Genomic DNA, 15273 nt, shown 5'->3' on the forward strand with positions numbered 1-15273 from the left:
ATGCTACTTTAAATGAGTATGGATTTCACAATGATTATTGCATTTTTAATGATATAAAATTCTTTATTAGACATCCTTTAGCTACAGACAGTATATGCCACGACTGTATTCATTAAGGTCACCAGAAAACTCCTGATTGTCAGGTAGAGTGGACACTTTTCCTTTCTTAATGTTTGATGGACTTTTCTATTGCACTTGACTTTGGCAATCACTCCCTCCTTCTTGACACTACTATCTTAGCTGCCATGACTTCTCATTGTCCTGGTTCTTTTCTGAACTGCTTTGATCATCTCATTTTGTATTATTCTTCTTCACAGTTCGTGACTATGGTTGTTGCCTAGTGCCCTGCAACTCCTCTTATTCAACACTTTTCCAGGATAATTTCAACCACCCTCATGATTTCGATAAGCTGATTTTCGATGAGCTGGTGATACGCAAATCTATGCTTATGACCCAGATTTCTTGCCCACACATCAGTCTTGCATATTCAATGGCCTGATGGAGATCTCCAGGATACCTCAAATTTAAAGTGTCTCAAGGGGGATTAATAATCTTCTCCCCTGAACTGTTTTCTTTTCTTTTTTTTGCTTCTCTAACATGAGTTATCCTTAAAAAATTTTTTTAATAGTTTATTGTCAAATTGGTTTCCATATAACATCCAGTGCTCTTCCCCACAAGTGCCCTCTTAAAATTTTTTCAAATGTTTATTTTTGAGAGAGAAAGAGAGAGAGCACGAGCAGGGAAGGGGTTGAGAGAGAGGGAGACACAGAATCTGAAGAAGGCTCGAGGGTCTGAGCTGTCAGCACAGAGCCAAACTCAGGGCTTGAACCCATGAGCTGTGAGATCATGACCTGAGCTGAAGTTGTGTGTCCAACTGCTTGAGCCACTCAGGCAGCCTTGTCTTTTTAAAATAACATTAACTCACTGTAACGTACTAGCAGAAAACACAACCTTAGTCTTAAACTATTAGAAATAGGCAGAGTGAAGACTTTTTCTTTGTTAATCTAGAATTTTCTGAAACATATTTCATAATGAAAGCATTAGAGCAAAAATAAAGCTGATTGTTACTGACATTAAAGATGCACCCAACGAGCATGGAAAGGATATCACAACCCCTTAGGCACCCAAGCTAGAAATTTGGAATTATTCTTCATTCTTCTGCCCACATTTACTCACCAGCTTGGGCCTAATGCTTCTGAAGTTCATCTCTTTCGCATTTATAGCATCACTTCCAGTGTCTCTTACCTGGGTGATTGCAGCAGCCTTGGATTGGCCTCCCCACCTCTATTCCTGTGCCTCCCCAGGTTCTCTCTGATACTGATACTACAAAGATTTAACCAAAACCCTTGTATCTCTCTATCCATCCCAAGAAGAAAGCTCCAGCTTCTTAACATGGCAACATGGTTTACAGTGACTTCCAAGATACGGCCAGTGCTTATTTTTCCGTGTCTAGCTTGCCATTCATGCCTTGAAATTCCCATGTGGGATCACAGCAGTGCTTGTAGTTCCCTTGGGCTTAATGGTGCTGTGTCCCTCTTTCACCTTTATGCATGCTGGCTGAAAGCTTGTTGCTAGGCAGTCCTGTCCTTCTTTCCTTTTGACCTAGCTAACCTCGCTCCTTTTCCTGTAAAATACCCAGGTGGGGGGTTACTTCCTAAAGAAAGCTGTCCCTGTGGACACTGTCATCTCAGAGTGAATTAGGCACCCCTTTCTGATCCTTCTGTAATTCCTTGTGTGCGTATAAATAACTTTCATCACTGTTTTTAATTAATTCTTTTAAAAATGTTTATTTATCTTGAGAGAGAGAGTGAGCACACCAGCGGGAGAGAAACAGAAAGAGAAGGAGAGAGAGAGAGAGAATCTCAAGCAGGCTCTGAGTTGTCAGAACAGACCCCCAAACGGGGCTTGAAGTCATGAAGTGTGAGATTGTGATCTGAGCTGAAATCAAGAGTTGAATGCTTAACCGACAGAGCCACCCAGCACCTCACAAGTAAATTCTTAAAGTGGCCCATTGAAAACAATGGTCCTTGAGAGTAGGGAGTGTGCCTCATTCATCAGTATATTCTCATTATTGGTGTACTTTGTGGAATGTAATAGTCCCCAGTAGATGTTTGTGTCATGAGTGAAGAAGTGAATTCTAGCATCAGACTGGTACATGGAACCATATGATTTTCACTTGTCATTTTTCTGTATTTGAATGAGCTGTTAATTGCTCCCTCATAAAACCCTTTGAAAGATTGAGCACAAAATATAGAATTGCTTTGAGCAGTTTAAGAAGAAAACCAAGATACTTAAAAAATATTGGCACTTGATTTAGTTTTTCTTCATAATTTTGTTACTAGTACTACTCATGACTTGCCTTTTTGGGGATAAAAAAGGTTCTTTAGGGACACCTGAGTGGTTCAGTCAGTTGAGCCTCCAACTCTTGATTTTGGCTTAGGTCACAATCTCATGGTTTGTGAATTTGACAATCCATGACAGCCTGCTTGGGATGCTCTCTCTTTTTCCCACTCTTTCTGCCCCTCCTTCTCTCTCTTTCTCTCTCTCTAAATCAACTTAAAAAATAAATTAAAATTCTTTAATTTTATATAGAAATTGGCAATATATACTTAAGTAAATTATATGGGAATTTAATCTTTTAAAGATAAAGAGGAAGTATTAATCTTTTCAGACTTAGTCAGGCTGCTTTGGGTGACTTTTAGAAAAGTTGATCTATTCTAACTTTATTAACACAAGGTACTGGGAGAAAATATATCACACTGTCAAAGTGTCAGAAATAGGTTGACTGGAAGAATCTTGTTTGTTATTCAAGAAGTACATAACACAATCATAATGAAACAATTTTCTTAAAAAGAAAGAAGGAACAAGATGACAAGGTATAATCAATTGAACATGGAATGTCTTATCACATGATAGCCTTTATGTGTTTCAATCTCAAGTGTCAGCTCTAAAACTGATTGTTTATCCACTTGCCTTTTAGAAAGGTATTCTAAAGAAAGTTTAGGTGATGGCATACCCTTTAACATATTTAATTTCACAAGAAAATAAAATTTTGCCAAACCTAAGTATCTTTACTGTATAGGAAGAGTATAGGAAGCTGTAAAAATTCAGGGGAAATCTTTTTTCTTCCGTTTGATGACTATAATTTTTTTCAGTGGATCACATTTCCCCCAAATGCTTTTTTTATGTTGGACAGTTGAAAAATCCCATGATAATTTCTGCCTTAGGCTTCCTGAACAGCATTCACATGGTGCTTGCAGCATCGATTCCTTTTTTAAAAATGTTTTTTATTCTTTATTTTTGAGAGAGAGAGAGACAGCATGAGCAGGGAAGGGTCAGAGAGAGAGGGAGACACAGAACCTGAAGACAGGCTCCAGGCTCTGAGCTGTCAGCACAAAGCCGGATGCAGGGCTCGAATCCACAAACCATGAGATCATGACCTGAGTCAAAGTAGGATGTTTAACCGACTGAGCCACCCCATGAGCCCCATAAATTCCTTTGATTTTATTTATTTAATCCATAGGCAAATTTGATAAGCTAATGATGCCCTGATTTTACCTACCCTAATCAACATGGGATAAAAACAAGGTAGTTTAAATTGTTTACAAATTTGACACATGTTCAGTGTAGAAAGCTTATAATAATAGAGAAAACTCAGCCATAGAAAAAAAATCACCCATCATTTTATCACCCAGAAATAACCACTGTTATAATGCTTTGGCATATTTCCTTCTTGTTTAAACAAGTATTACAGTGAGGGAGACCTCAACCGATACTCAGCTACTACCTATATCTGCAAAATTCTTGTTTCATTCATCCCTTTTACCATATTGGTTGTCAAGCCATATTGTATTCTGAACACATGTTGATCCTCTAATGTCTACACTCACACATGCTTGAGTGTCGATGTGATTCTGTGAGCATTTTGATAGTATCCTGATACTAGTACCTTTGCTTTTTGCATTGTGAGCTGTCTATGTTGGGGTAGGTGGGCGCCCTGCTTTCTGAGCCTATGAACTTTATTTTTAATATGCTCTCACCTTTGCTTTTTAATTTCCTTGCTCATCTTTGGTAGATGTCAATGGATTGTTCTGTATTTGGCAGTAATTATAAAGTAACATCTTTTCCCCTTCACAGCTGGGAGAACATGCTCAAGCCATCAGATTACATGCTCCAACGGTGAATGTATCCCATCAGAATACAGGTGTGACCACATCAGAGACTGCTCAGATGGAACCGATGAGAACAATTGCCGTGAGTCCCTTTCTGTCTTTGCACTGTGTTTGCTTTCACCTTTGTCCCTTTGGCATTTTACTCAATTTGTTAGATTTGTTGGTGGACAGAAATGCCTACAATATGCCTCTTGTTATTGAAATCTCTTGGCAGATTCTTTTGTGGATTAGAGGTGATATTCTGATAGGAGACTATTTTTAGCAAGACATTCTAAGTGTGTCCTGCCTTAGCACATCAAGTTTCTGTATTTTTTGAAGAGACTTTTAACATTAACATAGGATCCTGAAAGGTTATTGAATACATTGAATGCAAAATCCAGTTTGGCCATTGTTGGGTTTTATTGAATTATGATGTTAAATTTCTAGGCCAAATGTCTCATTAGTTTTTCTGCTCTTACAGACTCAATATTTTCCGGATTACCTTTGGAAAAGTGTTACATTTTGAAAATGACTTTCTCTAATGGCAACATACTATATTAGTTTGTAACTGATCACCACAAGATAAGGCATAGAAATCACACTATTCTATGTGTAACATTTAGATATTACCATAACCAAAATAGGAGAGTACAATTATGGTGCATCATGTACTCCTTACAAATCAGTAATCTGCCTCTCTTGAGGTTTATGTGGAATTGTTAGAATATGAGAATACTGGAATTATTCTACTATATAAGTCCTGTGGTCCATGTAACTCTGTCTCTAGCCTCAGACATTATGTCTATCATTTATGAGTTTATCATTTATGATATCATTTATGTATCAGAACTTCCTTGCTTTTTTTAATACATTTTTTCCTGAATTTCCTTTGATAGGCTGCATCTTGTAAGTTTACTATGAGCCAACTGAAGTTACTTTTTATCTTTTGCTCTTAAATTTATGTTTAAAAGTTTAGGCAATCGTTTTAATATTACAGTATTCCAATAATCAGTGGGTAGATTTTGAGTGGCTTAGAAAACTTGATCATAAACTTCTTAGTTACTATGTCTCCAATGGAGGTTTAGTCTAATCTCATGGGACACTTTCTCTATTGTTTGATCATTTTGATTTAATTTTAGTTTTCTGGACTGTTACAAATTTTTTCCTTTGGTCTGAATGGTATCTTTTGTGCTTTATGAGGAGAGAACCAACTTCTGGTGCTTTTGGTACATTTCTTAATATAGTGCAATGCTTTGGGTGGGAGCTAACATGAACTGGTTAATGGCAAATCATTTCTGTTTCACCATATTGTTCAAACTGTACTCTTCATGGAAGAAACACTGTGAAAGAGAAAGATGTGGGTCTAAACAGGCCCAGATTCATGTTGCATCCATACCATCATCACGCAGTGCACTTTAATGTTTACTTTTTTTTTTTTTTGAGAGACAGCGTGAATAGTGGAGGGGCACAGAGAGAGATAGAATCCCAAGCAGGCTTCATGCAGGCTTGAACTCATGAACCGAAAGATCATGACCTGAGCCAAAGATAAGACTTGGATGCTTAACTTAGACACCCCATCACATGGTGCATTTTATTTTATTTTTTTTAATTTTTAAACATTTATTTATTTTTGAGAGATCATGAGCAGGAGAGAGGCAGAGAGAGACGGACACACAGAATCCGAAGACAGGCTCCAGGCTCTGAGCTAGCTGTCAGCACAGAGCCCAATGCGGGGCTCGAACTCAGGAACCGTGAGATCGTGAGCTGAAGTCAGATGCTTAACCGACTGGGCCACCCAGGCGCCCCCATATGGTGCATTATTAAAAGACCACTTCTCCTCTACTGCTTTCTTCCCTTGTGTCTTATTTTTCTTTGAGAAAAATATTGCTATTTGTCTTTGTATCTCCATTTCCTAGCAGAATTGCTGGTACAGCTGTGTTGTATAATTTCCAACTTCAATTCTTTCTTCGAAAGAGATTATGTTGCCTCTAATTTGGGTCTCTTTTCAGTTTGGAAATTTTACAGAATTACTGGCAATTTTAAAGATGGTAGTAGTGTATGTCTGGATGGCACAAAACAGCAAACCCACGAGTCAAGTACTCTCAGGACTTTGTAAAGCAAACAATAGGTCCTTCACTGTGGCAAGTGAAGAAAATGTTTTTGACTAAGTAATAGTGATGAATCATACTTTATAGTATTTTGTAAACTTCAAGTGTTATATAACTTTTGGTTGTTATTCTTAATTAGGTTCCTCAATGAGGACAATAGGGCAGGTGTTAATATTCTCTCGTAAATTAAGAAACTAAAATTACAAAGAGAAGAATGGCTTGTTCAAGGTTGAGAATGTGTGGCAGAGCTAGGGCTAAATCCATCTTCTGGTTCCAAGTCTGGCAATTGCTCTTCATGAAAGACTTTATTTACAGAAGGAGAAAGTTCTACCTTGTGCAAGTTTAAGAGAGAACTAGAGGCTGTGTCACCAGCCAACAGTCTGTGTCTTTATCCCTAATTTACAAGTGGATAAAAATGAGTGCTTTATTGGAAATGCAATGGAACTGAAGGAAATGCTACTCTAGGGAAAATAAAAGGCAACTGAAACAGACTGTTTGGATTTATTCCATGTGAACACCCTGCAGCCAAGTCTAAAGTCACCAGTACAACCGCCTCATGACTTTGCCAATAGACCTTCCGGAAAAAAGCTGGCTGGGTACGAGCCTGCAGGCAGCTGTTATAGAAAGAGGCAAAGGAAAGGAAGTGAGTGAGCTATATAAAATATCTGAGCAAGAATTTTAAATCAAGTTTTTGTTTATTTTTTTAAGTGCAGGCAATAGGTTCAACGAGGATTTCTTAAGGAAAGACAGACAGATTGATATGATAGTTAATTGCTCCTAGAATTGTACAGGTCATGAATCCTTCAGGGTTCATGGCCCTAAGATGAATCTGACACATGCAAAGGGGTTTTGTAATGATGTATTCTTTCTTACTTCTCTTTGCCTTATTTATTTATTACTATGTGTTATTTACGGAGGAGTATTAAAAAAATATAACATCAGGAAGTTAAGAAAAGAGTCTTCATACTTTGTGCTTTGATCCCCCAGCCACAGCCAGAATTTGTACAAGAAAGAAAAGAATGGCCTGGATCAAAGTCTTTAGAAGGTGTTAATATAGGGAGACAGACTGGCCTCATTTTGTTTCTCTTTTGTTTGGAACTCTTGTGGGAAGTAGGGAAGAGAGCTGTTATTTGCTGGGCACCAATCACTATTTTATGCAATTTTCCCATTAATATAAGGCAGGTGTGATGACCATTTCCTCAGGTCTTTAACCTAGGTCTAAACCGTATGCCCATGCTGGTTTTAAATAATAAGCAGAGTGAATTGATAATGAACTCCTTTGTACTCATCACTCAGTTGTATCAATTACCAACTCATAGCTAATTTTGTCTTGCCTATATCTCTTTATTCTTATTATTTTGAAGTAGTTTTCACACATCATAATCTTGTCTTTATCCTTTTATTTATCTAAATGCTTATTTGTTTTTGAGAGAGAGAGAGAGAGAGAGAGAGAGTATAAGCAGGGGAGGGGCAGAGATGGAGAAGCAGAGAGGTTTGAATCAGGCGTCAGGCTCTGAGCTGTCAGTGCAGAGCCCAACACGGGGCTAGAACTCATGGACTGTGATGCAAGATCATGACCTGAGCTCAAGTTGGATGCTTAACTGACTGAGCCACTCAGGTGCCTGTATTTTATTTTATTTTATTTTTGAGAGAGAGAGAGAGGGTGCAAGTGAGCGAGTGGCAGAGAGAGAATCCCAGGAGGGGCAGAGAGAACGAGAGCTAGAGCGAGAGTGAGAGAAAGAGAAGCCAGCTCACCGGAAGCATGGCTCCTGTTTTTCCTGAAGTGGGGTTCGAGCTCACCCACACTGTGGGACTTGAACTTAAAACAGTGAGATCATGACCAGAGCCAAAGTCAGATGCTTAATGATTGAGCCACCGAGATGCCCATAATTTTACCTTTAATTCAATATTTAACTCTAAAATGTAAGGACTGAAACATAGCATAACAATATCATGACCATACTTAAAAGTTAACAGCTTTTTAAATAAATCAGTTTTTATAATTCCCCAATTGGTTTATTATTAATTTTTATGGTTTCATTTAAAGCAAAGTTACTTCCTGTCTTTTGATTTGTAGGCTTGCCTTCCATTTCTGTTGTTTACCCCATGAACGTAATTTGGTGAAAAAACCAAATTATTTTCCTGCGTTTCTCACAGTCTGGGTTTCGCTCATTGTATCCCCAGATGTTTAACATGTTTTCTGCCCTTTGTAAGTCTTGGTAGCTATATCTACAGCAAGGTTCTCCAACTTTGATACAAATGACATCAGAGGCCATAAGTCCTTATTGCAGGGAGATGTCATATGCATTGTAGAATGCCTAACAGCATCCTGGCCTCTGTCCACTAGAAACCAGCCGTACCTCCCATTTGGGACAACCAAAAATGCTAAATGTCCTCTAGGAGCAAAATCTCCCTCCACTACTCTAGTTGAGAATAACAGTAGTCTAGAGGCTTGAACAGATACAATGGGTGTGTGTGTGTGTGTGTGTGTGTGTGTGTGTGTGTGTGTGTGTAGGGGCAACAATAATTTGAAAATAAAGGTATATGTATTTCCATTAGGAGGCACATAATGTCTAACTATCAGCCACTCATGATTGTTGCTAAGATCCACTTAGTCATAGAAATACTTAGCTATTTTAAATGTCACTTCAGATATGTAACAGCTGTTTATTAGTTGTTTTAAATTGTAATGTTACAACATGATGAAGGATTAAGCAAGTCTTGCCCAGAAATCATTTTCGTGAGACGGGACACTTTATTTGATTGTTTCTGCAGTCATGGTGCATGGGGTTCATTACTTGTGGACAAACGCAAGATCTGCCTATGAGTGTGACTTTCATTTCTATATTTCTCAGAAATAAGATTGTCTACAGGAAGGGGTCTAAATATGTTAGGCACCTAGAAATCACTCAAATATAGTAATGATGTTGGAAAAGCTCCAAGGAAGGACTTAATTCTTTTCCCCAAATATTTGAAAGGATCAGGAAGCTTGACCGTGTCCTTCATAGTTCTGCCTGTCAGATCAGACCCCTAGGTTACAGTTCTTACCCTTTCAAGCTTCTAAGGTCAAGATACTGAGCTCCAACACAGAGCACCTTATGTCTATTCCATGCATTCCTTTTACAGAATGATGAAATGTGTGTTGAGTCCTCTCAATGAGGCTGGGAGAAGGGAGGGAAGAGAACGGGCCTGATGATGAGGAAGGCAAACATAGTAAGATCCCACTAAAAAGATTATCCTTGAGATAAATTATGTGTTGTGTGAAAGCTTCTCATATTGCTTGGTTTTTTGTCTGCCGTGTTCCAAAATGCATAAGGTATTGTTTGGTTATTCTGTGAGAACTATTTCTGGATAGATATGTCCTATAAAAAGCTGAAAAACAGGTAAAAGTTCATTTTCTCCAAGTTATTTTACTCTTCAGGCTGGCTATCTATAAAATGGCACCTTCTATTAAATAGCTTGTCAATTAATTTCCCCCCCAAGGAACAGGAGATTCAAAACTTCGATCCATTTTACTTCTAATGGGATTAGCATCAAGGAAAAACCACTCATGCAGAGTCTAAGATAAACATCAGAACAATGCAGCAATTAAGGGTCATTCAGTTAATATATTGCAGTGACTTTAAGTTGCTCAAAAATAGTACAGTTTTTCCAAGTTAAGAGAACAGATTATTTTGTTTTTATCAAGTACCATAGTAGAGTGATTTTGGTGTGAGTATAAACCATTGCTAATTATCACTGGTTTGCAGTACTTCTCTTTTGATACTTAGGAATGCCAAAGAAAGGGTAAAATCCCTGTTACAATGAAGGCTTTCTTGCTGGTAATCAGCAGTATTTGGTCTGCCTGCAACTGGGGCTGCTTTGTCCATGAAGTTTTATTTCTATTGACTTTCTGTTCTTTAGAATTCAAACATTTTCATTTTTTCTGTCTAATTGCTGAAACTCCAAATGGGAAACAGAGGAATAAAGAGGATGATTCAAGTCATTCCTTGGGCTATGATGGCCCGTAAGGAACATGCTTTTCTTCAAACTCAGTTCCACAGTTAAGCTGCCCAGTAAGCCTTGCTCTTACTGTTCTCTTTCTACTCTAGGTGAGAAACCAGAAGTAAAGAGACTGACCCCCCTGTTACCTAACATGTCACAGGCACACCTTTTTTTTTTTTTTTTTTTTTTTTTGGATTCTTACAGTTGAGATAGAAATCAGAGCCCGAAACCTTGGAGAAATAAGATTTTCTTATTTAAATCGCCACCAGGGGTACCTGGGTGACTTAGTTAAGCATCAGCCTCTTGTTTTCAGCTCAAGTCATGACTTCAGGGTTCATGGGTTCCAGCTCCACGCTGTCAGCACAGAGCCTGCTTGAGATTCTCTCTCTCCCTCTCTCTGCCTGTCCCCTGCTTGCACACAAGCTCTCTTTCAAAATAAAATTAAAAATATAAATTGCCATCACACAAGCATATTATAAATATTTAAAGATCCCAAGACCCCTCTCAACTGTTACCCAATTTTTTTGCTCCCTTTTATAACGAAGTTACATAGAGATGTCTTTAATATCACTGCCTCCATTTCCTCTCCTCTTCCTTTCTTGAACTCACTGAAAACAGCACTTTTCTACCAATCTCCTGAAAGCATTCTTGTCAATGCCACCAATGACCTTGTTTTACTAAGCCTAATGGCTCCTGTTCAGCTGTCACCATATCAGAGACACACATATTTATTTTTGAGAGAGAGAGAGAGAGAGAGAGAGAGAGAGAGAGAGAGAGAGAGAGAATATGAATATGAATGGGGGAAGGGCTGAGAGAGAAGGATACACAGAATCTGAAGCAGTCTCCAGGCTCCGAGCTGTCAACACAGAGCCTGACTTGGGTCATGCCCTGAGCTGGAAGTTGGATGCTTAACTGACTGAGCCCTGAAGGTGCCCTGATTTCATTTTTAGAGTGTGTGTGTGAGAGAGAGCAGGGGAGGGACAGAGAGAGAATCTCAAGCAGTCTCCTCACCATCAGTGAGGACCCTGAAGCGGGTCTTGATCTCACAGTTTGTGAGATCATGACTTGAGTTGAAATCAAGAGTCGGCGGCTTAACTAACTGAGCCACTCAGGGGCACCCCCAAATTGTTGGAATTTTTACTTGTAATTTTGCTTATCTCTTTATCCAGTTCTTAGCAAAGTGTCCAGGTAGGTGGATTTCAATAAATGTATGCTGGACAGAATGAAATACTGATGAAAGAATGTAACACTCTGGACAATAATTGGCTTTTAGCATAATGACGTGCAGGCACCAATGATTTGCTGTTGAGCCCTCAATTATTTGGAGCAGTTTCCCAATAAGAACACTGAGCCATGCCATTTCTAGCTATGGTTTGAAAGTAGTCACTCTCATAATTCTAGTGGTACAGGTAGTCTTCCTGTCTCTCCAGTTAAAATTTGGCCTGTTTGTCTGCCCAGATGAGGCATGGAGGATCACTGTAAGAAACCAATAGGAGTAGAGCCAAGGTGCTATGTCCTTTGAATGAAAACCTGTAGCCCAGAATTCCTATGTAGAACCAGTACCACTAAATCTGGTGCATGTTATAAATATTTATTTATCCATGAGGAGCCGTCTTACTTCTACACTATTCCTTGGAGCATTTCATTTTCCATCTTGTTCCTTTGTTACTCTTGTATTTGGGATCATGTGAGATTTTATTATTTTTTGAGAATTTAGAACTATGTCAATCTTTACTTACTTTGCAGGTTTTGGGGATAGTTCTGTGCATGGGAAAAAAGAGGTATTGTAGATCCAATATCTTTGCAGCAGGCTTCTCAGGAGCATTTCTAATGTATGTGTAAGATCAGGTCACCATCGATAGAGATCAGATAGGGATTTAGAACTTAAGGCTCAGTAGTTCAAAGAGAGCAGGGTTAAGGAAAACTAGATAAAACTTAATGTGTTTCCTTTTTTTTGACTTCAGTTTCCTGAAAGCTTCTTGGATTAAACTTGATGTTAGTCCAATGCTACTAGCCCTTGGGATTACTGTATTTGCTTTCTCTCTCTCTCTCTTCCTCTCTCTCTCTCTTAAATGTTTATTTATTTTGAGAGAGAGAGCAAGGGAGGGGTGGGCAGAAAGAGAGAGAGACACACAGAATCTGAAGCAGGCTCCAGGCTCTGAGCTGTCAGCACAGAGCCTGACACAAGGCTCAAACTCAAGAATTGTGACATCATGAGCTGAGCCGAAGTCAGATGCTTAAACAGCTAAGCTACCCAGGTACCCCGCTTTCTCTTTTTAAGGTGCTGAATAGCTATTTCATTTTATAAAACTTACGTATATGCTTTTTATTGAAAGCTATTGGAAATTATTTTTGAAGAGTGGCAGGAAATGTTTTATATATATTACTGTATTTCCATGGTGCTAGTTCATGATGGCAGTCACTTTGGGGACTTGAATTTAATTGGGCAGGGGGTAGAGTGAGTCCCCTGCTATATTGTGGTCTATTCTTTGGTACCGACTTTCTTGTTTGTTCTGGTACTCCTGGAAAACTCTGTTTCCTAGCATAGTTTCCTCAAATTCCTAGATCATACCAGATTGAAATCCTTAATGGAATATGCCATTACTTGCTGAAATCTAGAGTAGGCCTCACCCCTCCAGACTCCCAACGTAGGATGGGAAACTGAATGGAAGAAAGGAAAAGTTTGCTTTTTCTCTGGAGTTATTTCTCTTCCTTCTTCAACTATCTTTTTAAGAGTTTCTATTTCTTTATTTCTTTTCTTTTTTTATTTCTTTATTTTATTTTTCTTTTTTAAGAGTTTCTATAATTTTTCGCTTTGAATTCTGAAACTGTAAGCAGTAGCTACATCTACTGTAATGCTAGGGATGTGCATTGTGAAGCCAGATTGCCTGAATTTGAAATCGAGCTCTCCAATTTACTAGTTATATGACCTTTTCCCAATTACTGAGCTTTAGAAAGGCACTTATATAGCATCAATGAAATAGAAATCTATAAAATGGGAGTAAAAATACCTACATCATAGGGTCATTATAAGGATGAAAGGAGTTCAGACATACTGATACTTAGAAAAGTTTCAATATATGTTATTGATGGCTATTACTGTCATTGCTTATTTAACTTTGTGGGTAGTACTTGCAACTAAGTGTTGGTGGCCAAACTAGCCAACTTTTTCTGGTAAATCATTACTTTGTCTGGATTAGCCCTTTTTGGATCTAGAGTAACTTAAAGGATGAGGCGAGGACCTTGAAAGATATCTTGGGTAGGACTTTTACCAGTAATTACTTGTTTTCCTTTAAATCTTAAGTCTCTTAATCTACCTTTAAGATGCTTCCCATTTCCTTGTAATCAATTTGTCTTCTCTATGTGCTTTTTGACCATTTTGTCAAACTCTAAGACTAGAATGTACTCACAGCCTTCCTGAAAAGATAATAAAGTATAGTGTTAATATTTATATTTTGCTCTGCTGTGAATGGTTTCCATTCTTGGGGCTCCATGAAGTCTTCAAGCCACTTCATCCTTTTTGATTTTTTTATTTATTTAATAAAAAATTTTTAAGTGTTTTATTAATTTTTGAGACAGAGACAGAGCATGAGTGAGGAGGGGCAGAGAGATAGGGAGATACAGAATTGGAATCAGGCTTCAGGCTCTGAGCTAGTTGTCAGCACAGAGCCCGACACGGGGTTTGAACCCACGAACGCGAGTTCATTACCTGAGCCGAAGTCGGAGGCTTAACCAACTGAGCCACCCAGGTGCCCCCCATTTGATTATTTAAACAGAACTATGGCATGGGACTTTCTTGCTCAAATAACTTCATTAGCATAGAAAATTTAAAAAATCTTCAAACACCAATATTATATATATTTGGGGGAAGCTCCCAATTGTAGGGGAACAAACATGTACACATTTGGCATGTGGAGACAGTAAGGAAGGGAAAGGGAGGAGGTGGTGTGAGCAAGTGTGTTCTTGAATTTTTGTGTCAGATACACTTTAGAGGTCTTGGGCTACTTACTTGCTACTTGTCAGTCTTTCCATTATGACAAAACCTAGAAGGGTGAGTTTCTCTGGTTAACTATGCATTATCTCTTTTTTTATATTTTGTCTCTTTACTTAAAATCTTGCAGGATGTTTCAGCTACATGATGGGTTTGCTCCATGGGAAAAACCTTATGAGGTTAGACTCTTGACCTGGTTAGGAAATAAACCAAAAAATAAGATTTTAGATATCCTCCAATCCCAAAGTATAGTGACTTCCTATTTCCTGGGGTAGATTAAAACTCATTAACATTTTTGGTCATAGAAATCTTTAAGGGAAGTAGGATCTGTTCATTTCTAATTTGGTTCAGTGTGAATAGTTTGGAGCCATTCCCTCTGCGAGTCAGGTAGCTCCGAGCAGTCTTCCCGATGGGCATTTACTTCAGTTAACTATGCACAGAAGAGACCAGAAGGCTTGTAGGAGTTGAGGCAGGTCCTTGGCTGATTGAGAAGAGATTCATTATCAGCCTGGATGGAGACAGGCTGTTTAACTGCTGACCTCTGGACATAACAATACTCTCTCCTGACATCTAGCTGGCCTTGTTGTTTGCTAGAGGGAATGAGGCGTGTCGGAAAACTTTTAGTCAGTGGATACTGTTGTAGTTCCTCCCTTTTTGGTTTTATGGCACTGGCTCTCAAAAGGCAGGACAGGGAGAAAAAGTGATCCACTCAGTATATTTGTCCCAGATCCTTCATAAGGGAGGTAGTCACCCTCCAAGCTCAAACAAATTTTCCTCCAAACAGATATCTTATCTATTACAAAGACAGGGGTTTTCTAAGATCTTTCTACTGCTCACTGCTGCTCTTAAAAAGCTACACGACATACTCTAGGAGCTATCTGGCAGATGGGGGAGGAGAGTTGTTGGCTGGACTCAACTGGCTTCTTGCATCTCTTGAAGTGAGAATTAATAAACAGAACTCTATGACCCTTTGAAGGCACATTTGTAATGCATACCTTCTCAGTGACGAAAAGACAGCAATAACCCCAAGCTGATTCTT

The 15273-nt window shown here is 38.6% G+C and overlaps 1 protein-coding gene across 1 annotated transcript in view; it reads left to right on the forward strand.

Moving 5' to 3' along the window:
* Positions 1–15273, forward strand: part of LRP2 (LDL receptor related protein 2) — a 180479-nt gene that overhangs the window by 40903 nt on the left and 124303 nt on the right. The window contains exon 4 of the mRNA XM_029933311.1: positions 4138–4254. Coding sequence (XP_029789171.1) covers positions 4138–4254 — 117 coding nt within the window. The remainder of the gene's footprint in view (positions 1–4137; positions 4255–15273) is intronic.

This window comes from Suricata suricatta, chromosome 3, assembly GCF_006229205.1.
Source record: "Suricata suricatta isolate VVHF042 chromosome 3, meerkat_22Aug2017_6uvM2_HiC, whole genome shotgun sequence".
In the NCBI taxonomy this organism is placed as follows: domain Eukaryota; kingdom Metazoa; phylum Chordata; class Mammalia; order Carnivora; family Herpestidae; genus Suricata; species Suricata suricatta.